The sequence below is a fragment of the Mus caroli genome, unplaced genomic scaffold (assembly GCF_978045245.1).
Source record: "Mus caroli unplaced genomic scaffold, Mus_caroli_1 scaffold_13, whole genome shotgun sequence".
Classification (NCBI taxonomy): domain Eukaryota; kingdom Metazoa; phylum Chordata; class Mammalia; order Rodentia; family Muridae; genus Mus; species Mus caroli.
Genome location: NW_028227268.1, coordinates 80,683,436 through 80,708,590, shown reverse-complemented (window position 1 = coordinate 80,708,590; position 25,155 = coordinate 80,683,436). Strand labels below are relative to the sequence as shown.

At 36.8% G+C, this 25,155-nt stretch overlaps 1 protein-coding gene across 2 annotated transcripts in view; it reads left to right on the top strand.

The window, feature by feature from the left end:
* Gabrb2 (gamma-aminobutyric acid type A receptor subunit beta2) overlaps positions 1–25,155 on the top strand; it is a 212,615-nt gene that overhangs the window by 167,413 nt on the left and 20,047 nt on the right. For both annotated transcript variants that reach the window (XM_021176879.3, XM_029483941.2), the window contains exons 7-9: positions 248–385; positions 2,188–2,340; positions 5,954–6,198. In XM_021176879.3, coding sequence (XP_021032538.1) covers positions 248–385; positions 2,188–2,340; positions 5,954–6,198 — 536 coding nt within the window. The remainder of the gene's footprint in view (positions 1–247; positions 386–2,187; positions 2,341–5,953; positions 6,199–25,155) is intronic.

Here is a 25,155-nt window from a genome sequence, read left to right as displayed (position 1 = left end):
TTTTAATGGGAGGATTCTGTTAATTTTTCTAAGCCTTTGACACCTTGTGTGGGTCTGAGGATACCTCCCTTATGATGAGATTGTGTGAGGAAGAAATGCTTCAGTAGACTTCAAATGCTTAGACTGATTGCTACTTCACACATCTTACTATCACTGTAGCTTCTCATACATGCAAGATCAGCTATGTGAGTGTTCTTTCTATATGTTTGTTCCCTGTTTGAGCACTCACGTGTATTTCCTCTTACAGATGGCTACACAACTGATGACATTGAGTTTTACTGGCGTGGCGATGACAATGCAGTCACAGGAGTGACAAAGATTGAGCTTCCTCAGTTCTCCATTGTAGATTATAAACTCATCACCAAGAAAGTTGTTTTCTCCACAGGTTTGTATCAGAGAGAGGATTTAAGCAAAAAGAACTCGATTCCATTTTTTTTCCAGATGAATAACTTGATAAGGAGTTGGGGGTGAGGGCAGTGGCTCTGTATCCTAGGAACCAACAGAATAGAAGCTATGCTATAACTCATATTTCTCAAGAGGCCCCTTGTACCATTCAGAAACAGCCAAGTGTTTCTGAAAAGCAGTCTCAAGTAGAGCCCAACCCTCCTCTTCACTGCTCATGTGCCAGAGGAAAGATGAGATTTAGAGATGGAGTATAGAAAGACGGAGGGAAGGAAAGGTGACTCAGACTTAGATGTCTCAACTTCTTTTAAAATCACTTTTAAAAAAAACATTATAGTTTGCCAAGGGCAGTTCATTAGGCCCTAGAGGTGCAGCATGACATCCTGTATAGTAAGTAACCTTGAAGGCCATGTTTTCCTCAGAACATGAGGATTTCATTAGCTCCAGCTTATCTTTGAGCTGACATCTTCCAACCACTGTGATGACACAGACGCCTTTACCTCAAGATCTCAGGCATTTGTGATGTTGTGGGTGGCTGCATGAGTTTTCTAAAGATGATATGGGAAGGCATTCACTTGCTAGAAACTACTTCAGTGGAAGTAATAGGCTTGCTGGAATATTCCTCTTGGTGATTTTCTTGTTGAAATGAATCCAACAGGCACATAAATAACTAACTCCACTGTAGATTTGGAGAATCGCCTTTCTGCCAAGGATTCTGATACTTAGAGAGCTGTAAACCACTTTCTGCAAAAGCTATGTTGTGACTTAGTAAAAATACAAAGTTAACTCTAGCTTAGGAGGGGTGGAAAAAAGCCCGGAAGCTTTCTGTGAGCCTGGGGTTTTTAAATCCCTATAATTCAGTGGAAAGGATATCCTTCTGAAAATATTTGGATTGCGGATATGCTAAGACTTCTGATGCTTTAGCCACCCCCCCCCAAAAAACCCTAATTAATGCTTTCTGATAAACAGCAAGAATATTGACTTTCCTGCCTTTGATAGTGTGAACCTTTCACACTCCAAGCTGGCACACTCCAACATGTCTTCTCTGTAATGTTAACTTCCCAGAACTCCATAGTCAAAGGATTCATATTTAAGAAACTTATATTGTTTGGTACCTGGAGGACTGGGATTGTCCTTGTGGTTCAGGTTTTTTGGTAGCCTAGTATATACTAAAAGTTATGTCTTTAGCATGACACTTGTTCTCTGGTTTATATCTCATAAATCTTACTTAGAGATGGTAATTCTCTACTTTTTTTTTGAGTGACTACTTTAGACTATAATACAAGTAATTTAGTTGCTAAGGAAAGAAAAGGCTATACACAGTGAAAGACACCTGGGTTCTGATCACAGACTGAAAATGCATCCTATGTTTTCTGAGGATGTTTGTTACTGCCACCAGGGCCTCCGGCTTTATTCTTATATTAAAAGATGAAAAATTATATGGTAAATGTGCTAAGAAAGAGTTGAAATAGGGAAACCAAGTGACTGCACAAATCGTGTTTTCCTAGCAGTTGCAGAGAATTGATATCTTTGATGTAAAACATGAGGCTGACCTGGAAGAGGAAGGTTTATTTAGTCACTGGTAAGCACAGGATTATTCCACACTTGACAGTCCTGCTGCTCATTAAAACTCCTGGGATCTCAGACTATATTTACAAAATAAAAATGCCCTTCACCCATAGCTAAAATTATATTTAAGAAAGAAGTACAAAGTTTTTATGGGCTTTTAATGGAAAGTACCTTATAAATATTGATAATGATGATGTTCTCAAATTGCCTTTCCAGGTTCTTATCCCAGATTGTCCCTAAGCTTCAAGCTGAAAAGAAACATTGGCTACTTCATCCTGCAGACATACATGCCATCAATTCTGATTACCATTCTCTCCTGGGTCTCCTTTTGGATTAACTATGATGCCTCTGCTGCACGGGTTGCTTTAGGTAGGCCATTTGTAAACTGTGGAAACCTCTCTCTCCTCTGTCCTTTCTCTCCTCTCCCTCATCTCCCCCTCTCTTTCCCTCCTCCCAAGTGGTGTGTGTGTGTGTGTCCAAACATGGCTGCCTTACTTTCCTCACAGAATTTTGTCGTGTTTAAGATGGGACTTTTCCTATTAAAAGAGTTCAGTCATGAGATTTCTAAGATCTGATTCAGTGTTAAATCAATTAAACACAAATTAAAGCTCTTCCATGTCAAAATTAGTTAATGGTAGAACTGTTGGTAATGAAATTGGTTTCATCAGTTTGATAGTCTTATCAAAACATATTTTGTATAATAGTGCTTACATAATTGCTCAATTTGTTTCCATGCTTCTTCACCTGCCAAATGCTCCTTTTATCTCCTATCCCAGCACAGAGATGTACTATATAGTATATGTATACATAAAAAATGTTCTGATGGTTTATTCATGTTTCAAGATAGCACGTAGAGGGCAAGAGACAGAGTCACGATGCTGGGACATCCTTTTTAGTCTTAGTTCATCATATGTCTAACTTTGTTTTTCTGTCATAGCATCAGATGTGAATAAATCACATTTAGTAAACATTTAATGCAAATTGTATGACCTCTTGCTCAGATTTCTCTATTTACATTTCTGACTAATCCCTTTTAAAATTGGGAGTTGTTTGGCTTCACCATAAGATCCCGATACAGTCATTACACTCACTTCATTTCTCATTCAAAAACACTTGCATCTAACATGTGCTGACACAGTGAGGTGCCGAGGATGCATTTCTCCTTTTCTGAAATACATTCTAGCAGCAAATATAGATAAGAGTCTTAAAAGCAAGGAAATGGAAGTCTCCTTGACATCCACCAACCGACCAGATAATAGAAATGCAGTCCATATACACAATGGAACTTTATTCAACTGCAAAAAAAAAAAAAGAAAGAAAATAGAGGAAAAGTAGACTAATCTGGAACTTATATTAAGGGGAGTTTTTGGAAAGAAAAATTGCCACATTTTTTAATCTCATGGGGACCCTAACTTTGAATGTTGATATGTACATGTGCGTGTATGTGTTTGAATGAAATTGTAAGGGAAACCATGAGAGGAGAAAAGAAGGTGTTGTGGACCAGACTTCATGTAAAAGCAAAAATGTGAGGTAGATGGCAAAAGTGGGACAGAGGGATAGATGTAGACAGAGTAGAGGATGGGCCGTGAGGAGTAACAACATTGAACATGTCATAATAAAACCTAAAATTTTGCAAGTTAATTTTAAAAAGACAAAAAAGAGACTCTGAATAACCACCGAAAGTTATCACATAAGGTGAGTCTGCAGAGAGAGGTAACCAAGTATATTGTAATTATGCCTGGCAGTGGTACCATGATGAAGACTGACCTCACACAGAAGTTATTACAGGAGAAAAGACTTGAAGAAAATCAAGATCTAGGTGATGACTGTCAAAACTCCTCCAAAAGCTACTGGCTTGGAAGCAAATGGGAATGTCAATGGAACCTGGCAGAGGACAGTATTGAGAAAAGTCATAGGGAGAGAGATAGTAGGAGATGGGGAACTAAAGACTCCAGAAGAGATTCAGGAGTGTGGTACAAAGTTTTGCTTTTATACCAAGTGAAATAGAGATACAAGCAGGAAAGTGATAGGACTTAGTTTCAGTTCTATGGGGTAGTATTAGATGCTGTTAGGTTAGCCTGAGTTGAACAAGGATGGGAGGGAGGAGCAGTGAGCTCCAGGAATGAGTCAAGTCTCTCTCATGTGTGTTCTTCGACTGACAAAAACTACCCATGTAGACTAACCAGACATGTACTTTCTGTTTAGTTAGTTTTGTGATACTCTCCCCCTAAGCACTGAAAGACTCACTGGAGAAAGGTCCATATATAGTCATATCTAAGTGCTGTCTTATACAGGGCTTGTTGTTCATAAAATGCTAATAAAGAAATGAAAACCATATACTGTGATTTCATAAAATAAATCAGATATCTATTTTGTGTCTATTGCACAAATAAGTGATTTATTGATGCTTTAAAAGAAATGCTCAAAATATCTTTACATTTGAATTGTTTATTATTAGGTACACAATTACCTTCAAATGGCATTCAGATTAATACTATAGTCAGGTTTAGTAAGTGTATACTATAGTAATACCTGTTATAGAAATAACTGGGAGTAAAATGAAATTGAAAGTGTTTCAAAATGACTCATACAGAAGAATATCTGCGGTCTGTAAGGAAACATCTTAACTAAAGTCAATTGACGTCCAGACTCATGTTCAGGTAACTACTTACTCATGAGCTCTACCTGGTGTCTGTTTAAATCAAAATAGAAGTCACTAATGAGACGGGATTAAAGAAGATGGTTACACTGGAGAAGTCTTTGGAAAATGAAGTTAAAGTTTTGAGATGTGATTATGGGTTGTTCCAGAAGTGAATATTCCTGAGATCTCAGTTCAGATAGTATCAGTACAGCTTCTTACCTGTGTGATGTGGCATCTGTCTGTACTTTTTTTACTCATCACTACAAAGTTGGGACTGCATCATATCAAGTTCTCTGAATTCCAAATATTTCTAACTTCCAGTGGCAGCTCTGAGACTAACTGTTCTCTACTGTTAGCGATGCCTGCTTACTAGACAAGCAATTATAGCCTGAGGTCACATCTCCAATAAGGACCACTGCAACTGACTTGTGTCTCATGTCTGTGTGTTATGTATGTATTCAATTGCCCAATTCAAAATCATAAGCACTCTAGTTTCTGCTTCTTTAACCCCATGCCTCTGTCTTTCAAATGTTTGTACTAGTTTGTGTTATGTTATCTGCATAGTGCATTCAGAGATCTGTGTCTGCTATTTCAATTTACCGTTCCATTATTTATATGGATTATCATGGAAACCTTTAACCTAGTATTCCTTCTTTCTGCCTTATATTGCATTTCTTCATTCCCATGCTGCTCCCAGGTGATTTCTTAAAGTCAATATATCCATTTTTATGCTTACCTATCTCTATGTAGCCAGCATTGGGCATTATCTTTAAGTAAGCAGGCTTTCATTTTACCTCCATTCTTCAAATATATCTGTATATATTTGAAAATCTTGAATCTTATTAAAAACCTGTGAATTCCCTGTAATCCAACCTTTATGCAAAGTTTTCATACCTATGACATCCTGGGGTTTGCTGTAACCTTTCATCTCTAGTCCCTGGTTGATTAAGCAACAGCCACTAATTTTTCAGAAAGCACCTTCAAAAAATCTCCATTCTTGACACTGACATATCAGGAATATGAACTAGGATCTTCTCTATGATAATTTACTCCAAATATAAACAGGTAGCATAATATTTAATCCACATTTCCAATTCTCTACTTCATAAATAAGTATAAATAGAAAAATAAGTTAAAGAATAATTTCCATAAAAATTCATGTTCACTTTAAGTTAATATTCACATAATTCCAGAAAGGGTCCCTAGGCAGATTTACAACAAATTTCTATCAAATAGATAAGTATCTATAAATAAGCTAGCTTTTCTAGATATTATGAAAACAGTAAGGAAATAGGAATGTTATTACACTAATTTTTTTCTTTACCCTTTCTTTTTTTTCAGGAATTACAACTGTCCTAACAATGACCACAATCAACACCCACCTCCGGGAGACTCTCCCTAAAATTCCCTATGTAAAAGCCATTGACATGTACCTAATGGGGTGCTTTGTCTTCGTCTTTATGGCCCTTCTGGAATATGCTTTGGTCAACTACATCTTCTTTGGGAGAGGACCCCAGCGCCAAAAGAAAGCCGCTGAGAAAGCTGCTAATGCCAACAATGAGAAGATGCGCCTGGATGTCAACAAGGTACACTTACACAGACATGGTCTCTGTTGCTCAAACCCAGAGGAATCCTGTGGAACTTGATGGCGCTGTTTGACATAGGAAAACAGGGCATAGGAAACAAAAGTCTAATTTCCTTCCAAAATTCCATAAATGATAAGTGAGAGGTAAAATAGGCTCCCCAAACATATCACCCAACTCTTGGATATCCTTTCTTTAATACAATGGTTGCTCAAATTTCCACACAAGCTATTTTCCTATGTATGAGAATCACATAAGTGACATCTCTCTAAATTTAATTAAAAAGAAAAGTTTATTTTATCTTACTCAATAGTGCTTGCTGGTACCTGACCTTAAATATAAAATAAAATTGCATCATTAAACAGTGGCTTATACTATACTAAATGAAGGCTCTGAACCTTCGATCTACATTCTCTTTGATATAAAATACAAATAAACACATTTAGAAATATGTTAATTACCTACCAACAACAACTTGAGTTTTTCCCCTTCTGAGTAATCAAAATGATGGGAAGAAGTGGGGAAAAGTGGAGTCACTTTCTTAGGTGATGTACGTTTGCTTAAAGCCTTGCTCATGCTCTTAAGCCAGAGCCCTTCCCTGCATAAGCCTCCATCTTCATCAAATGAAGCAGGATCAAAGACTTCCTACATAAATTTGTTTACACCACATTTTTGTTTTTGTTTTTGTTTTTCTTGAAGTCAGTTTTTCATCTCGGTAGGATGTCCAGAAGAGAATTTTTTAAAGACTGAATCCTGGGTCCCTCCTAAGCCTGGGCATCATACATTTTAAAGGTTCATTGGGTTATTCTTATTTGGAACCCATTTTGGGTATCATCACTTTGAGGGATTTGGGCAACAGTCCCAGTGGTGGTGAGCTTTTTGGATTCAAATGTAATCTCACCTTGCTTACCTTTGTAGAGCTTTCTGCCTTAGACAGAATAATTATGAAGATATTTCTTCATATTCTATGTTGGAACTTTTTGAGTTAAATGTTTTCATCAACATCTGTCCTCGTGTTTATGATAGGACATAGACTGCAGAACTCATTTAGTAATTCATACTGTTGTCCTGGGAAAAAGAAATGTGCTTAAACTCCCTGAACTTACAACCCATAACAATAGTTAACCAGAACACTGACATGTTAATGTCTTCCACTTCTTTTTAATTCCAAGAATAGAACTCAAGTAACCTCCACCATTGAAATTTACTTGTAGACAGGACCATGGAAGCTTCTGGGTCATGATCTCAAACTAACCATAGGGCTGATTTTTGTTTATTTTTTTAAATTAAAAACATCTTTCTCAGAAGATATTTATAATGATAAATTTTATATGTCATCTATGAAAGCCAATAAGCATGGGTTCTAGGAACTGTCCGTTTATTCTCAGGGCTTGGGTATTCTACAGCTGTAATCTTTTGGCTGCTAAACAACGATAGCCAGCCTACTGGTGTGCTTTTCCCAGGTTGACAAATGAGAGTATTGTTAAAACTGCTTCATGATTCACCAGATAGAGTATCCTAAGTAAAGAAAACAGAAAGAATAATAAATAAAAGTGTCTCCTAGGACTCGAGTTTGAAATCAGTTTCAACAATTGCCTGGTGCAAGTCCGACTTAATAAGATAACATCTGATCTCTTTTCACCTGGCCTACCTGATCTTTTTATACTAATTTGCATTTAAATGATAAATTTAAGATTGAGGCAGAGAAGATTTTAAATAAATGGAACCTAAAGAACCTTACAAAGTTTTAAAGTCAATTGTTTCCAGATGGAAGCAGGGAAAAACTCATGGGGGAGGCACTTTTTGATAATGAAAAGCCCGAGTTCCTGGCTGAGGGTGGGCACAGTGCAGATCATAGCAAAACAAGGATCACAGGAGACTGATACCTTGTAGTACATCATTGGTTTCCAAAACGGGGGATTTTGCCCCCTTAGAGACAGTGTAACAATGCCTAGAGACATTTTTGCTTGTCAAACTAGGAGATAGTGGTTGCTACTGACATTTCATATGTGATAGCCAAGGATGCCAGTAAACTTCCCACAGTGCCCAGGACAGCTTACCCAAAGACAAAGAATCATCTTGCCCAAAGTACCCAGCCTTCTTCCTTCAAACCTGAGAGACAGAGCTCCGTAAAGAATATATTTGATATTTGAGTTGGGTACTCTTTGACCACATGGTGTGACTATTTTTTGATTAGCACCCACTCTCCCCAAAAAAATATCAAGCACAATTCAACATCCAATTTTAAATCAATCAGGTTTAATATTTGGCCCTATGTGACAATAGACAGAGTCAACCTGTCCAACCTTCAGTATGTCGTCTATTAAACAAGGTCAATTCTTTTCTCATAGTGTTATTATAAAAATATGTGAAGATTATTGTGATACTGTGAAATGAGAGTAAGAGAGTCCTCACTATCTAACATCCACCCATTAAATATTAGGTATTAATAAACTGATATTCTTATGTATGTTAAACATTATTGCTTCCATAGGCAAATAGCCCAACTGTATACCTATCCTTTGATTTTACATTGTCCAACATCCCCAAAGTACAGTACCTAAAATAGAATGTATGTCAGGAATTACTATGACAACAAGGGAATGAATTTTTCCGTGATTATTAGCACCAAAACTATTGTGTCAAATTCCACCAGACATTTTATAGGGCAGAACATTTGACATCATCCTGATTAGATTAAGACAAAGAAACAATGCCCATGGAGCATTGCAGAAACTGACTTTCCTTTCCCCCAGCACAAAAGGTCAGAGAAGATCCACACTGAGTTCTGATTATGTAATCCTTTCTTTTATGTCACTATCATTCATAGTGCCGCTATTTCTTATCAGAAATGTCCCTTCTTTTCAACTGTAATTCTAAGGTTATTTTACCCCCCAAGATTGGACACATAATCAGCTAAGTATTGTTATCTCCCACAACAAAAAAAGAATCAGCTGCTACGAGGATTAGGTTTTTTTTTTTCTGCCTTGATGGCTTCCTAAAGAGGGAAGGACTATATCTGATCAGCCGCGGTGATTTTTAAACTGTACTGTCCCAAGGTCAAGGTAGGATGAGATGGGGAAGGTCAAAAGGAGAAACATACAGTTAGTTTTATATTTTCTTTTTCCTCTTTATTAGTTACTGTTAAGTTTTTGAAAATTTTTTTTTTAGCTTTGAAAACACTTGCCACCCTGCCCTTTAAGTAAATCAGAAATGAAAGCTAATAAGGAAAACATGCTGTAGCCACAAGTGTATAAGAAAGTTAACCAAGGCCTCCAGACCTACTCTGAGTGTTCTCAGCCATATGTAGTGAACATTCCACCATGTTGACCAAAACAAAGGAAAATTGCAACTCTCTTTCCACGTTAGTCTATCTGAGCAATCAGTTAATCAGTTTACTTGACTTAAACCCAACAACCTGCACATGACATTCTAGAACGGAGTATGTCTTTCACCTGTCCTTATGTAACACTCTAAATGGTAGAATACTAATTTTAAAATCAACTTCAAACCAACATGAGCCCTGCTGATATTTTCCCAAATGTCCTTTGTGGTAATTTAAAACATAGAATAGCTTCCAAAATTAAATAATGAGAAAAATATGCAACATCTATTTTGATGTGCGCAAAGTCTGTTTGCTATTGAGAGATAGATAGATAGATAGATAGATAGATAGATAGATAGATAGATAGATAGGTAGATAGGTAGATAGATAGATAGTTAGATTGTGTATGTGTGTGTTTCCTAATAGAATTTGCTTTTGGTTCATTTTCAATCTCTGTTCTCCTAGTGACTAAGGTTTTCAACTCATTGCTTTCTGAGCTTTAAGCTTTTATGTGGCTTCCTGACTTCTTTGTCTGCCAGTTACTAAGTATTTGCATATTTGAGAATCTAGTCATTCTTGCCTTTTCAGTCTTCCTTATTGCATACTTGAAATCCCTCCAAAGTATTTTTCATATTGAGAAACCTACATCCAACTGTTTTCTAAATAAAACTCTTCCAAAAAGAATCCCTATTTGAGGTTCTATTTGCACTGGGGTGTTGTGACTTTATTATCCCATGCTGAGTCTTTTGTAATGCAAAGTCTCTAAGATGTTTTCAGTGTATTCCTACTGCTTAAAATTAACTATTAAAAGCCTTTTGATAATCAACTAATTAGCATTCTCCCATTCTTCACTAGTATTGGTCTTTTTCTTTATGTTTCCTGAAGACCAATAGTGTTTATTATAGACCAGTTCACCTGAGCTATAGGTGCCATCCTTCAACTTATTTAGCACATTTTTTTACTTTGTCTTCCAGATGTTTTATAAAGATATTAAACAAAATGGGACCCAGTATCGATCCTTGTGGGACCCTACTGGAGACCTCTCCCCAACTAGACGGACTACCAATTATGATTTCTCTCTGTATACGGTTAGATAGCCAGTTTTTTAATCCATTTATTTCTATTTCTGTTTGGCACAAATTTGTTTAGCTGTTCCCATTAACCTAATCTTTGGCATCTATGAAGATAATCCATAGGTATGTGTGCACAGGGATCTTAGTCTAAGAGAAATGTCCTCTGAAGACCTACTTGAGTCTTCAATATAATACAGCTGAAGTGGGCATAAGCCTTAAGAAATTATTGCAGTATTAGAGAGCAAAGCAAGCAAATTGCAATTAGATATGCCTGTTGTCAGTATAAAGAAAGTGCAATATCATGATGAATCTTGGGTTTTCTCGGTTTTGTTGTTGGGTGGCTTAAATAGCTGAGCGAATAGGGAGTTAAACTTTTCATCTTTTATTCTTTGGAATATGGTAATTCAGAACCTTCACTTTTTGCCCAAGATTTTTTTATTTGTAACTAGGATTGTTATATTTGCATCAAGTCCTTGCTTTATTGTTATTTATTTTCTAAATAAATATGATTTTGATAGGTCTAGCACTAGTATCATGAGAGATAAAGACAGTAATTGAAAGTATTCCTTGTGAAAACTTGTGATTAACCAAATCTTACTTGATTTGGTTACTAATACTTAAGATTGAGGCTTGAATCCTCATGTGCCCGTGATCTTACCTGGCCAATGAGTTGGAAACTTTAGTCACTAGGAGAACAGAGATTGAAAATGAGCCAAAAGCAAGCTCTATTACCTTCTGAATGAGAGGAAGAGAAGGAACATGTTAACGTTCAGCTTTCCACCTGATCATCCACCATTAATCCACTGACACATCTTGGATTTGTGTCTTCATGTCTATTTCCTAATGGGGATAAATTGATACTGAGTGCTTTTCAACCTTTTGTGTGAGAACTTGAAGCCCCAGTAGGTTCCCATATTGTGTCTTCTATCCTGTTCATCCTTAATTTGACAACTGTGGCTTCAAAAGTCTTGACACTTTATTCTTTTGTGCACAGGCACAGATTTGGGTGACATATTAGATGGTGCCTTGGTTTGGTAGTTCATTGCTTTTCAATATTGTATAGTTTGTTAAGTATTTACCCTAGAAATGGCATTAGGTTCTGGGATCAGAGGCATTTGAGAGTTTGTCAATAATTGTTTTAATCTTAATCTCTTCAAAATTCTGGAAGCTATCATGTCTGTGCTTCCAGGCTATCATGAGTATGTTGTTTTCACTGTGATTTTTTTAAACTTCGGTGACTCTTGCTGAAAGTAGACTGGTTTGATCCAGCAACACTCTGGGAAGAATGGTAATCATTTTGAATGAAACATGATGGAAGTCATTGTTTATTATAACAATGAAAAAATGTGGCATTTTTCAAAACATAAAGAAACAAATGATTAGTCTGATGATTAGATAAAGCACCAAGAAAATTTGGAACATCCCCTTACCTTAAGAATATTTAGGAGAAATTTGGCCTCTTGTGTACAACTTTAAGTGATGGCTCAAAAGAGTTAATATTCTATGACCCAATGATCTAGACCCTTGTTTTTCAAGATCTTCTGTTACATATACCTCGTTAAAGAGAATGTTCAGCAATATACATTGAAGTATGAAGTTTAATGTTTTTCTCTGATTTTGTCTTTTCCCAGATATGTGTTTGTTCTCTCCTCTTCATTCTAAGTTTGTATTTAGAATTTCAAATATAAGTTAACAGTCAACAATTTAAATATTTTTTAATTAGAAATGTAGTATGCTAAGTAATCAAGATGTTTCTGGCAATAATAAGGAGAAAGGCTTTATTCTAGGGTCAGACTGAATGGATCTGTATTCTTGGTCTTGTCTTTCTGAGGGGTGTGGCATTGGATATTTTAATGTTTTAAGGTCTTTGGTGGGCACTAAAGTCATTGTGGAGGTGCTAAGTTGGGTGAGATAGTTATACTAAGGTAGTACATATCCAGACAAAGAGAATTCAATTAAAATTGACTAAAAACATTGGAATGGTGGCAGAGAGGATGTATCTTTTTAAAGTTTTTAAATAATGGAAAACATCTGTATTCCCACACGCAGACATAACCATTATTAACACTGCCTTGGATCATGCTTAGTGTTTTATATAGATTTGTAATATGCTACCATTGAATGGTTTGCTAGTTTTCATTTTTTCAAATATGAATCAAATAAATGGCAATGTTTTACTGAATGCCAAAATCGTAATTACCTACACATGCATTCAATATGCATGTTTCCTTAGATGTGTAAGTTGTTACTGAGGTGTGTCTATGATAAACAACTATAAAATCAGCCTTATATTGTTGGCATGTTTGAACTGTTACCTCTTAATACAGAAAATGGATTTTTTTTTATCTAGAATGAAACAATATCTATTTACATGTCACTGTCTATAATGGTCTGTATGTAGTTTGCTCAGATACTGGCACCATATAAGAGTGTATCATTTATGCATTTCACCTCCAAAATGAGAAACAAACAAATAAACAACAACGTGTTTTTCTATGCCCAATTAAGTATTAGAGAGATGGATGTATAAAATGATTCTAGATTCACTTTATCTTCTCTCTGTCTAAAATGTCCTAAAGAATAAACCAGAAATTGAAAAGTGAAACAAACAATAAAAATAATACTTATAAAATGAAGCTTTGCACAGCAAAGATGTTCAAACAAAGTCAGAGTAAATGTAAACAGAGTTCAGAGAAATCTACTCAAGATGTAGATAGGCCAACAAGAAAGCCCAATAGCAACATTTGGATCAAGATGAGGAATGCATACAAGGAAACAGCATAGAAACCCTGGACAAAAAAAACAGTTCTGACTGAGAAAAGTTACATCTCAAGATTCACTTTAATAAAAAGATATTCTACAAATATTATAATAGAGGGGGGAAAGATTAGAAAAGGGAGCAAATTTAGAATAAGAGAGAAACTGGGCTTAGTGGATTCAGGTACTGTAGCTAAGGTTGATTACTTCAGTTTAATACTAAGATCCATATGATATAAGGAGAAATGATTTCCACAACTTGTCCTCAAATCACTTCAGACAAGCATGCACCCATACACATACACATGTACAAATTCTCTCTCTCTCTCACTCTCTCTCTCTCTCTCTCAATCTCTCTCTCTCTCTCACACACACACACACACAAACACACACACACTTACAAATCTGAAAGCAAAGTGATCTTTCTAGAAACTACAAATAAGTGTGCAAAAATGCTATATTTGTGTTAGCTGAAACTAATGAGGTAGATATTAAAAGGTAACCCTGACTAAAAAAATAGCCTAGCCCATAAACTTTTCACAATAAATCCTTTCAAACATTGAAATGTAGTTACCTTTAGTGATACTAAAATTCTTGTTGGACATAGCAGGAAGGAACCCTTCAAGTGATTTAGATGTGCACTACAAATAAGTGATGGCAATCCCCTATTAAAACTCTATGCAGCAAACTATAGATCCACTTCAATAATGAAAATCAATGGCAGAGAATAAGCATTAAATAGCAAAGACTGTTCATAAAGCTTTAGCATTTATTCTTGGCTATAAATGAAAAATAACTTGTTAAACTGGAGATTAATTAGATCTCCAAATGAAGCAAAGATTAGTCCAATCATCTGCAATTTATAAACAAATATCAGCCCTGTCAAGCCCTCTTGGACTTAGAATGGCACACACATAATATGAATAATTGCTTTCTCATTCTTACTTATACATGCATTTATCAATGGATGAATATTTTGCAGTATATATTTTATATTTGTAGAATTTCAGATTCTAGAAAATGAGGTAAAGTTTCTATCATCAAAAGGGAATTTTTCCTGAGAAAACTCTGGATTAGAAAATATTTATTAAATGAAAGAGAGGAAAGAATGTGTTTTTTTCCATGAGCAGTTCTAGGAATCAAGAGCTGGCATCAAATTTTTATTAGCCACCTTCCTAATAATATTAAAGTATTTCAAAACAAAAATACAATATTTCCAGCAAGTTCCTTTTCATGTTCCTAAGGAAATTCAGGATTGTTACAGCCTCTGCTGCAAAGAGCTATGCTGCAAAGATAGCTTGATACTTATTTAATTTTGGCAAAGAGTATCTAGGGAGACCTAACAAAACTGGGCCCTGACATGATTTTTGAAATCTCCCTTGATGATAAACAAGCTGTCTGTTTTCCTCACAACACTTCTACCAGCTCTGACTGCAAATATTTCTGGAAGTTGGACAAACTCCAGCAGGCCTCCTCCCCTGAGTGAAAGGAGACCTGTGGTGACTGCTTAAAGAGGAGTTGGGGCTGAAAATCTGAGTCAGGAAGGGTGAAGCCAGCCCTTCTCAGCTGCATCCTGAAGAGCACACTGTAATATGAAGTTCCCCACATGCAAACCTTAGTTCATGGAGTATTTTACATTTCCTTAGGCCAGGAATAGGATTATTGTTATTGTCTATACTTATGAAAAATACAATTTATGTATACAATGGGTTCTGCTTAAGTTAAAATAATTACTGTTTAGCTAATTAATATTTTAGTATTTTTTATAATTTAATTCTAGAAACCTGGTCCTTCTCTTTTTGTTTTTCCTACAATATATAAGGTGATCATAAATTGTTTAGATCCTATGGAATAGAGTATTCGAGATCCATCCTTCTATCTACAAATATTACTCCTTATCTAGCTTCCTTGTATTGCCCCTACACCTCACACCTTCATAGTCTCTATGATTCACAGTTCTATACTCAGATAAACTACTATTAAGTCTCAGGGATTATTTGAGAAACCAGCCTACTGAAACCAAACACATGAGTTTTATTCCCCAATAACAAGCTCTCAGCTACACTTTGTTCCTCTCCTAATAGCCTTTCTCAGGCTAGCATGGAATCTCTCACAAAGAATACAGATTTGGAGAGAGCATCATGAATGTGATGATTATTCACTAAATATTTACCAAATGATTGCTCCTATAAAATGGCATTCTCTATTTTGATGGCTTAAAGGCACAGAGAGTTCTAAATTGATGAATACAGCTTCATCTTGGATTGGAGACAGCCCATAAGCTCAAGCCCAAGACTTGAATTTTGCAGTGTGTGCATGGAGTGGAAGCTGGGAGTGCTTCAAAACTCCATTGGCACTGAAAGCCTTATAGCTCTACCGTGAGACTGTGATCTTGAGAATTATACTGGGTAGAAAGTTCTTGGAAGAGCAGCTGGTGTTTGCAAGTGGTCACTGTGACTTTGTGGAGTTGAGAATGTTTTATGGTGTTAAAGATTTGCTTCTGAACTCAGTGCTCTCGTTTCATTGGGTCTACTGGGCTTTCCCAATGGCTCCTGTAAGATGATTCTAATAGCATTGGAACTCAGAATGTACTCTACATGAGTTCATTGAGTACACAGATAATGTGTGCCATTCAATTTCACAGGAAGGAGATGCGGCATTCAGATATATGCTCATGAAAAATGTTACAGAGTAAAACGTAAATTTTAATTCTAAACAGAAAATGAAAAATAGGTCTCAGTTGCTCCTTTGTCCAACTTGCCTGAATGTACCAAGCATGTAAGAACAGCATTTCACTCTAGGGAGACAGCTGAAGGATCTTGTCATTATTAGCATAAAGACTAATCCATAAACAGAAGTGACCAGCCCAAGGTCACATAACAATTAGATTGCCCCCTTCATAGCACTGTCTTCTAGTCTATGAGTTAAAAGTGCATAATAATTTTATCTGCATGGAATCTTAATCTCTTTATCTAAGTAAAAAAAAAATGCCTCTGAGAGAAGTGACTACACAGGACAGCATTCTGACTGAATAGAAACCATTATACCCTCAGCTTGGACCACTCTGTAGAAATGCTCAAATTATCTGATTCTCAAATATTGATATCTCTTAAAAGCTAATACTCACCAAGAGTGTGCAAACTCAAACTGACTTCTACTTGAATTATGTTCTGTTATCCAGTGCCCCAAAACACAACTACATAGAGAGTCATCTTTAGGACACAACATTTTAATCACCAGTATGCTAATAACTCTTAGTATGCTAATAAGCTCTACTTCTAGCTTATTAGGTCAGAATTTCTGATTGCCTGACAAGGTTAATTTTGGCAAACTTCCCCCAAAATTTACATGACCGCAAAAACATAAGCTTGTACACTTGCTCTACAAACCCTTTAGTCCCAGAAAAGACAGTTTTGATCCAAGAAACTCATTTTGATAATTCATAACATAAGAGACTAACATGTCATTTGAACCTGGGTTCTTTTGATTTGAAAGATTTCAATATTTGACCAAGAATACAGACAGGAATTTCTCCTTTGGGGAAATATCAGGACATCAGTTGAGCACAGTGTTCTGCCATATATTCTAAATTTATATTTTTTTCGTTCATTTCCTTGCTCTGTGTTTTAAAGTTTAGCAACATGCACTGTCTGCCATCATCTTCAAGCACCCAAGCTAGGGGAAATTGGGTGTTAGAACTAGCACAGGGATATTTGACAAGGTTGTGTCAGATTAACATTAGCTCTTCTAAGGAGAGAGACCTTAGGAGGCAGAGTAGAGGGTGTATTTGACAAGTGTTCACTAGGGTAATTCACCATGTAATTGGCCAAATGCTCAAAAGTCATTAGACCACAGCTGAGTAAGAAATCCTTGGCTGCTGTAGAGTTTATAGCTCCCTCCCTCTGCAGCTCCCTTTTTCCTGGAGGCTTTATTCAGAACCTCTCTTATGAGTAATCCACATGCTTGAGTCAGGAATAGCATATGTATGCATGCATAATTCCAAAGTTGACTTTTAAAAACAACAACCAGATATCAGATATCAGTGACTTTTAGAAGGTCAAGTAGCATGGTTAGGGCTAGATGATTTATCCCATTTTTATCTCAATGTCTAATATGCATTCAAGTAGCCTAAGGACACTGCTAGAGTACAAACTCTTAGTCTGTTGTGTCTAAGATTTGAGATTCTGTAATCTCCACACACACTTTCCAGCAATGCCAAAGTAACTGATCTATGGTTCATAGGAAAAAGCAAGGATGTAGCTGAGGGAATGCAAGTGAGCCCTCTGGATATCAACTCTGCATGACTCATGGCTGCTGCCTTGAGAGCTACATTGAGGATGCTGCAATTGAGTCCAGGACCAGCTGGTCCATTACCATTGCCTAGCATAAGCTTAAGAATAGACAACATCACCTCTAATAATTGTCTCATGTAATGTACAGAAGCTGAAGCCCAGAGATTCCAGGGATTTATTCAGGATCAGATAGAAGCTAGTAAGTGATTGAGCTAGGGCTATATAAAGTAGAATGCATGCTTAGATTATCTTTTTTTCTATCTCTCTCTGAGTTGCACATTTTAATCACAGATTGCATGTGAAGCTGTTTTAAAATAACTTTCCTCTCACTTCTATAACTGTCGGAACCAGTCACAGAATCTAATTTGGATTCATAAAGCCAGAGGACTTTGTGTAGCTAAGTCTCTGGAACAACTCTGAGACTTTCACTAAAGAGCCTCACTTGTCTTTAGTTGTCTTGTTTGTGAAAATAACAGACACAGCACACCTAACCTTTCAAGTTCACCTCGATGTTGAAGAGAGTAGCAAGCTAAAAGATCTGAATATACACTGAATTTGTTTAAGTGACTTAAATATATTCAGGAAAATTTTATTTAAAATGTGAGATATCATTGAATTTTCCTAAAAAGATTGCTACTTTTAGCCTTGTACGGTGTAATCCCAGCACTCAGGAAGCTGAGTCAGAAGGATAGCGGGAAGTTGATAGCAGGAAGCTTACATAGTGAATCCTAGGCCAGCCTGGGCTACAGAGTAATGACTTGTCTCAAATAAACAACCACACACACACAGAGAGAGAGACAGAGACAGAGACACAGGGAGACAGAGAGACAGACAATGACACAGAGAGAGAGAGAGAGGTGAACACACATGCACATATACACTCTTACCAAATTATCGGTCAAATTTTATCTGAAGAGGCTGTTAATTATTATAATGGGATTCTTCTGGTTTTCTATCACTGCTTAATGGGAATAAAACAAGAGAAAGGAAAGTATCAAGACAGACAATCCCAAATCTTACTTAGAAATGATACTTTGTTCTGATGTTAACTTCCAGGTTAGCAAAAAGATTTCCTATTTCCTCTTTCTTGCCCAGAAAGAGAAAGGTGCATTTCCTTTGTATGCAGGAGCCTACTAGGAAGGAATCTTCCTTTCTATAGACCACTTTGCCTTTTCAATTGCAGCACCAATCACTGCCAAGGGGAAGGGGAGGAGTAACAAGTTTGGTTTAAAGCCATCAGCTTCAAAATGGGGACAGGAAGTCACTGCTACTCTGCTAGAGAGGAAGTATAGATCTGAGATCTCTACTAAACACTTCAGAGAAAACATTTTAAAAGCAGTGTCTGACTAAGTGAATCTGTAATTCTGAACCTTTTCTGTGGGTTGTAGACATTGCAAGTTATTAGTGCCTTAGAAATTTGTTATTGCCCAATCACATGCCAGACAGGGTGGTGGATCTACTGTGTTAGTGAGCTTTCCACTGCTTTAAAGTCCAATTGCAAACCAATCAATGTAAAAGGACAAAAAGGTGTATTTGCTTTATAGTTTTAATCCACACTCCCTTGCTCCCCCCATTGCCAGGAAGAACACATCCGCATCATGCTCAGGACAACTTGGCATTGTCTGGATGTTTTAAAAGCTATAAATACACAGGGGCACTAAGGCAGTGGTTTTCAACCTTCCTAATGCCTTGACCCTTTAATACAATTCCTCATGCTGTGGTGACCCCCAACCATAAAATTACCATCTTAGCTATGTCATAACTGTAATTATATGCATTACATGTCACTATGGATAATAATGCAAATATCTGTTTTTAGATGGTCTTAAGGCCACCCCTGTGAAAAGGTTGTCCTACCTCCAGAGGAGTTATGAGTCACTAGTTGAGAAACACTTCACTAAGGCATCAACATTCCCTTCATGAACACACCCACAATCCCCTAGAACCCCCTAGAGGGCCACACCTCCTAACCATTCCACTGTTTCACAATAGCATCAGAGGCTTCATTCTAAGCCTTTAATATGTGGGCCTTTGAAGGATAGTAATGATCCAAAGTATAATATTTCTTAAATTCTATAAATCAGTCCTAAAATAGCCTCAAAATACAACTCACTCATTTTATGTTGTATTAGTTCTTCTGGAATTCATGCCCCAAGCAGTGGGTTTCATGATGTTGTTTCATAGATGCTTTGGGTCCTGTTGGTACTCCTTCCCAACTTCCTTTTCCATCCTTTACAGCCTTGAGATGGTTTCCTGCCTCCCTCAGCAGTCCTACTTCTGCTTTTGTGGCCTATGTATTCTGTCACCTTTTCATTTCTGTATTTTAACAAGTAGGAAACTGAGGCTCAGTGGAGCTGGAGAACTAAGCCAAGATCACACAGCAAGTTGGTAGATGAGCAAGAAATCAAAGCTGTCTCCACAGCTCACATTTGCAAGTTTAGTTAACTATATAAATGTTCTTGTCTCTATTCGAATTTTAAATGTGACTATACAAAGAGCATGCACAGAATGTGAATTGCATATTATCATTATCATCATAATGAAGCTGTCTTTATTGACGCATTTCATATGCAGGAAGAGATACTTATCTTCCATATATAAATGGAATAAGAACTAGCCTGAAAATTTAATTTTGTTGATGGGTGCAGGCTGGGATTTCCAAAACTTATACTAATCCTGTTGGCAGAAAATGAAGTGGAATATTTCTAGTTCATTCTTGACTCTGTCCATTGTAAGGATAATGAAGCAAACCAAGTCCCCAAATTAAGCACCAGGAAGATACATGATTGAGAGTCTTTTGCTTCCTGTGACCACTGAGGTTTTAACTTTAGACACCTCCTAACATGTTTAATCTAAAGTACAAAATAGAATGTTGGCAGGGTTCAGTCTTTTGCAAATCTTGCTAGAGTAATTACATCAGCTGTGAGCTTAGGCATCAACACCTATAAGTGGTCCTCTAATTCTACACTTATGCAATACACACACACACACACACACACACACAATCAATCAATAATAAACAAAGTTTTAAAAATATATGATAGAATAACATATTGATGCCATGACTGAATATGACAGAAACCAAACTGTGAACTCTTTGCTTTCAGGAAAAAAAAAAATAGAAGTGAGTGACAATTCCCTGTGACTTAGAATAGAGGCAGTGGGTGGATTTTTGTGCCAAAACCTACCTCATTTACTTATGGGACAATATCTATCACAGTCAGTTTTACAACCTAAGCAAAAGATAACAATCCTAAGTTCATCTCTCAATGACCGGGTTTGACTGAAGCCACAACCTTGAAGTTAATTATGACCTTTAAATAGATGAGATTTGACCTAATGAACGTATTACTCATCTTTGTAGATTGAAGATTATGACAGAGATGGGAGCATGGCTGACAACACTGCTTATCCCTCTTACTCATATTCCCTATAAGCATATTCAACACGATGTGTGCATCTCAATAAAAAAAAAAAAAAAAAAAAAAACAGGCCCTCTTCAAGTGCAGCTTGCCCTTTGTTCTCCTTACTGCTGCATGCTTAAACCACAGAGTAGCATGTTTCTAGCCTTGGGAAGGAAAACCAAAGCAAGTGTTCTCTGTAGTCTTATTTGGGTAACTTAAACTGGGAAATTGTGAATTGCAAGCTATATAGTATTGGTAAAAAATCTTCAGGAATTTGCCACCCATAGTGCTTTGGGGTAGATGAACCAGTTAATGAGAAGATTCGATCAGTTCACTGATTCTAGCTTGGGGCTTGTGTCAGTACAGCAAATGAAAACTGAATTGAGAAACATTTGTCTCATTCTTGTGCGGAGTTGTTATGATTGGATGTGGAAATTCTCACATCAATTTCCAGAAACTTGCCCAAATCCAGTCTTTAAGTGATACAACGGTGTGAGTCTGTAGTCTCAGCTACTTGGCAGTCAGGAAGAGCTCTTGAGCCTAGGATTTGGGCGCAAAAATCCACCCACTGCCTCTATTCTAAGTCACAGGAAATTGTCACTCATTTCTAGCTTTTATCCAAAAGAAAAGAGTCCAAAGGTCAGCCAGGACCAACATAGATATTCTCAGAGAAAAGGGTTTTGAACCTAGGAAAGTTCATTGTAAAAGTACACTCAATTACCTACACCACAGAGACCTGTAAGAATCAAAAGTTCTTATGAATTCAAGAAATGATGGTTGTTCATAATACAGTTTTAATTTTCCTTTCCTTAGAAAAATTTAAACTGATCCCTATTGCTTTTTCTTCTACAATGACAAATTTACTTTCATATTTAATATGTACTCTACTGAATTAAAAAGAGGTACCAAAAAAGAATTTAACCAACCTTTAAAAATTGTATTTCATGTGTACTTCATGCATTGTATTTTTATAATATAGAAAACAGCAATTTGTATGTGTTTGCCTCTCTTCTAACTTTAACATCTACTCTCCCATCTCAATCCAAATATTCTGTAGAAATCCAAACCAATTATCTGTTATTAATATGCCATTTTCCCTGTAGCACATGACATCATGCTGCAGAAAATATCACTTAGTGTCTGTAAGGATAGGTTTAAAAAGTCTGTAAGCTACCAAAAATCAAGAAAACTATTTAAGAATGTCTAATTGGGAGGAATCCTACATAATTTGCTTTCATAATGACCTACACAATGGGGAAAGACTACTACTCTATTGTTTTGTTTTGTAATTTCTGTATGTAGCTCAGGCTGGCTACAACTTGCATTGTAACCCAGGCTGACCTTGAACATGAGAGACTACAACCTCTCAGTCTTCTGAGTGATGAAATTAACACTGTGTTCCACCACGTGATGTCAAAGACAACATTTTCCCTTGGCTCTGATTTCTAATATCACTCCATATATTAAGTAAAGAAAAAAAAAGTTAGTTGTTAACACTAAATTAAATGCAGCTACTAGAGAAATTTGTATTAATGAAGTTTAACTAGAACACTTTATGCCACTCCCTGAGTGTTGACCACTTAGCTGTAATTTTGACTATGAAGTAATCCTGATAACCTTTTATTTAGGTCCAATTAAGGTAAACTATCTTTTAGTCTAATTCACTGTAGTGTTAACATCCATTATACCTGCTTCAAAATTTGTTCTGTAACCATCATAAGCCAAAATTAAATGAGTGATCCAAGATTTGGCATAACTATTGGAGAATCAGCTCAGTTTTATTTTCAATGCTCAGTAGTACTAATTGTAGGAGTTAGCATAATGGATCCATAATGTTGAGCCACAGACCTTTCACATCTCCTCTCTTGAGGGATATACAGATTTGGTGAGATTACCAAATAATTCACAGGTTTGAATCTAGTGAATTGCCAAAGACCAGCTTTGGCACCAGATGCTAAGCTGAGATAGACAGCTGATGAGGGGTCAGTGTTGAGAGCTGCTGACATGGATGGATACAGATATATGAAGGGACTGCAGTGCTTGGAGAAGGGAAAGGGGAGGGGATCAAACACTCCCTTGCACACAGAATGGTTGAAGCAAGATCAAGCTCCAGCTATTTATCTCTTCACTTAACCCCTTTTTATACTCCTAGATACAAAGATTTCCTATTAGGAGGAACATTACCTCATAGCCACAAGTTACACATTTTTCTAGAGTTAATCACTATAAAAAAACATTCTTCAAAAACAGATCAAAATTGTTACACAAAAGAAAATTACAAGAAAATATTGATTACGTAGTTCTTATATGAAACTCCTATGTAACTAAACAATTCTCACATATCTGTCTTTCCAAAAGTTCATAGGGACCTCAAAGCAGTAATTTTTAGTCATTAACAAAGTTTCAACAAGCCAAGTCTACACCAACAAGTTTTTCCCTATCCTTAGTTGATGACAACCTATATTTACTAAGGAGCAAATCATATTTCTTATGTCTTCTTTTGGAAGTTCTGATCAGCTAAGCTGGCTAGTCATCTGTTTTCTGTTCTTTTTTTTTTGATTTTTAATATTTTTATTACATATTTTCCTCAATTACATTTCCAATGCTATCCCAAAAGTCCCCCATAGCGCCCCCCACTTCCCTACCCACCCATTCCCATTCTTTTGGCCCTGGCATTCCCCTATATTGGGGCATATAAAGTTTGCAAGTCCAATGGGCCTCTCTTTCCATTGATGGCCGACTAGGCCATCTTTCGATACATATGCAGCTAGAGACAAGAGCTCCGGGGTTCTGGTTAGTACATCATGTTGTTCCAACAATAGGATTGCAGATCCCTTTAGCTCCTTGGGTACTTTCTCTAGCTTCTCCATTGGGAGCCCTGTGATACATCCAATAGCTGACTGTGAACATCCACTCCTGTGTTTGCTAGGCCCCGGCATCGTCTCACAAGAGACAGCTATATTTGGGTCCTTTCAGCAAAATCTTGCTAGTGTATGCAATGGTGTCAGCATTTAGAAGCTGATTATCGGACGGATCCCTGGATACAGCAGTTTCTAAATGGTCCATCCTTTCATCACAGCTACGAACTTTGTCTCTGTAACTCCTTCCCTGGGTGTTTTGTTCCCAATTCTAAGAAGGTGCACAGTGTCCACACTTTGGTCTTCATTCTTCTTGAGTTTCATGCGTTTATCAAATTGTATATTATATATTGGGTATCCTAAGTTTTGGGCTAATATCCACTTATCAATGAATACATATTGTGTGAGTTCTTTTGTGATTGTGTTACTTCACTCAAGATGATGCCCTCCAGGTCCATCCATTTGGCTAGGAATTTCATAAATTCATTCTTTTTAATAGCTGAGTAGTACTCCATTGTGTAAATGTACCATAATTTCTGTATCCATTCCTCTGTTGAGGGACATCTGGGTTCTTTCCAGCTTCTGGCTATTATAAATAGGGCTGCTATGAACATAGTGGAGCATGTGTCCTTTTTACCGGTTGGGACATCTTCTGGATATATGCCCAGGAGAGGTATTGCTGGATCCTCTGGTAGTACTATGTCCAATTTTCTGAGGAACCACCAGACTGATTTCCAGAGTGGTTGTACAAGCTTGCAATCCCACTAACAATGGAGGAGTGTTCCTCTTTCTCCACATCCTCGCCAGCATCTGCTGTCACCTGAATTTTTGATCTTAGCCATTCTGACTGGTGTGAGGTGGGATCTCAGGGTTGTTTTGATTTGCATTTCCCTGATGATTAAGGATGTTGAACATTTTTTCAGGTGTTTCTCTGCCATTCGGTATTCCTCAGGTGAGAATTCTTTGTTCAGTTCTGAGCCCCATTTTTAATGGGGTTATTTGACTTTCTGGAGTCCACCTTCTTGAGTTCTTTATATATATTGGATATTAGTCCCTTATCTGATTTAGGATAGGTGAAGATCCTTTCCCAATCTGTTGGTGGTTTTTTTGTCTTATTGATGGTGTCTTTAGCCTTGCAGAAGCTTTGTAGTTTCATGAGGTCCCACTTGTCAATTCTCGATCTTACAGCACAAGCCATTATTGTTCTATTCAGGAATTTTTCCCCTGTGCCCATATCTTCAAGGCTTTTCC